The sequence below is a fragment of the Pterocles gutturalis genome, unplaced genomic scaffold, assembly GCF_000699245.1.
Source record: "Pterocles gutturalis isolate BGI_N339 unplaced genomic scaffold, ASM69924v1 scaffold36060, whole genome shotgun sequence".
NCBI classification, from domain to species: Eukaryota; Metazoa; Chordata; class Aves; order Pterocliformes; family Pteroclidae; genus Pterocles; species Pterocles gutturalis.
In genome coordinates this window covers 30697-31408 of record NW_010144542.1, presented here as the reverse complement: position 1 = coordinate 31408, position 712 = coordinate 30697, and the positions used below count along the sequence as shown (strand labels likewise).

General features: G+C 37.5%; 1 protein-coding gene across 1 annotated transcript in view; it reads right to left on the bottom strand.

Moving 5' to 3' along the window:
* Nucleotides 1-226: 226 nt before the first annotated feature.
* LANCL3 (LanC lantibiotic synthetase component C-like 3 (bacterial)) overlaps nucleotides 227-712 on the bottom strand; it is a 4964-nt gene continuing 4478 nt past the window's right edge. Inside the window, exon 4 of the mRNA XM_010085135.1 lies at nucleotides 227-409. Within this exon, the coding sequence (XP_010083437.1) occupies nucleotides 250-409 (160 nt within the window). The 3' untranslated portion in view covers nucleotides 227-249. The remainder of the gene's footprint in view (nucleotides 410-712) is intronic.

The following is a 712-nucleotide window of genomic DNA, read 5'->3' as shown; positions in this document are numbered from 1 at the left end:
CTAAATATCTACTACATTAGATTCAATCACTTCCCCCCCTTTTTTTTTATTGACCCATTTTTTTTGACCACACAGTTCCCTCCCAAAGCCCCAGTGTATTTTCGTTTTCACCTGACTCCCACCTATGTTAAGGCTAGCATTAGTGGTACCACTGGCTTGTTTTGTAAATAGCCTCTCTTGACAAATAAGTGAAACCACAGGTGCCCCCTCCCATCACCACCAGGATGTGGCCCTGGAGAGCATCACTCTCTAGACAAATACACTGAAGAGAGGAAACTCGGCTTGGTTGGGTTGCAGCAAGTCAGTCAGGAAACACACAGTTCCCGAGAAACCTTCATACAGACTATATACACTTTCTAACGCCCGGGAACCAGCCTTAAATTCTTCTGTAAATAAGAACTCTGCAAACCTAAGAGGAAAAAAAAAAAAATAAGAGTTTGTTATCATTTGATGTCCTTCTATGTCTACTTGTTGTTTGAAAGCATCATTTTGATAACATTCAATGATTAAAAAAGTAGAACCTTCATTATTAAACCTTATCTGCAAATTTTACACTATCTGATTTCCACATGAAACTGAGGTCCATTAGATCTAGAAGAGACAAACTTTTGCAGTCTGTACATGCATTATGCTTGTTTAAGAGATATAAACTTTTTCTGATTTCTGTAAGACACATTGTTAAACAAATACTTTTTAATAACTTTTATCTGCG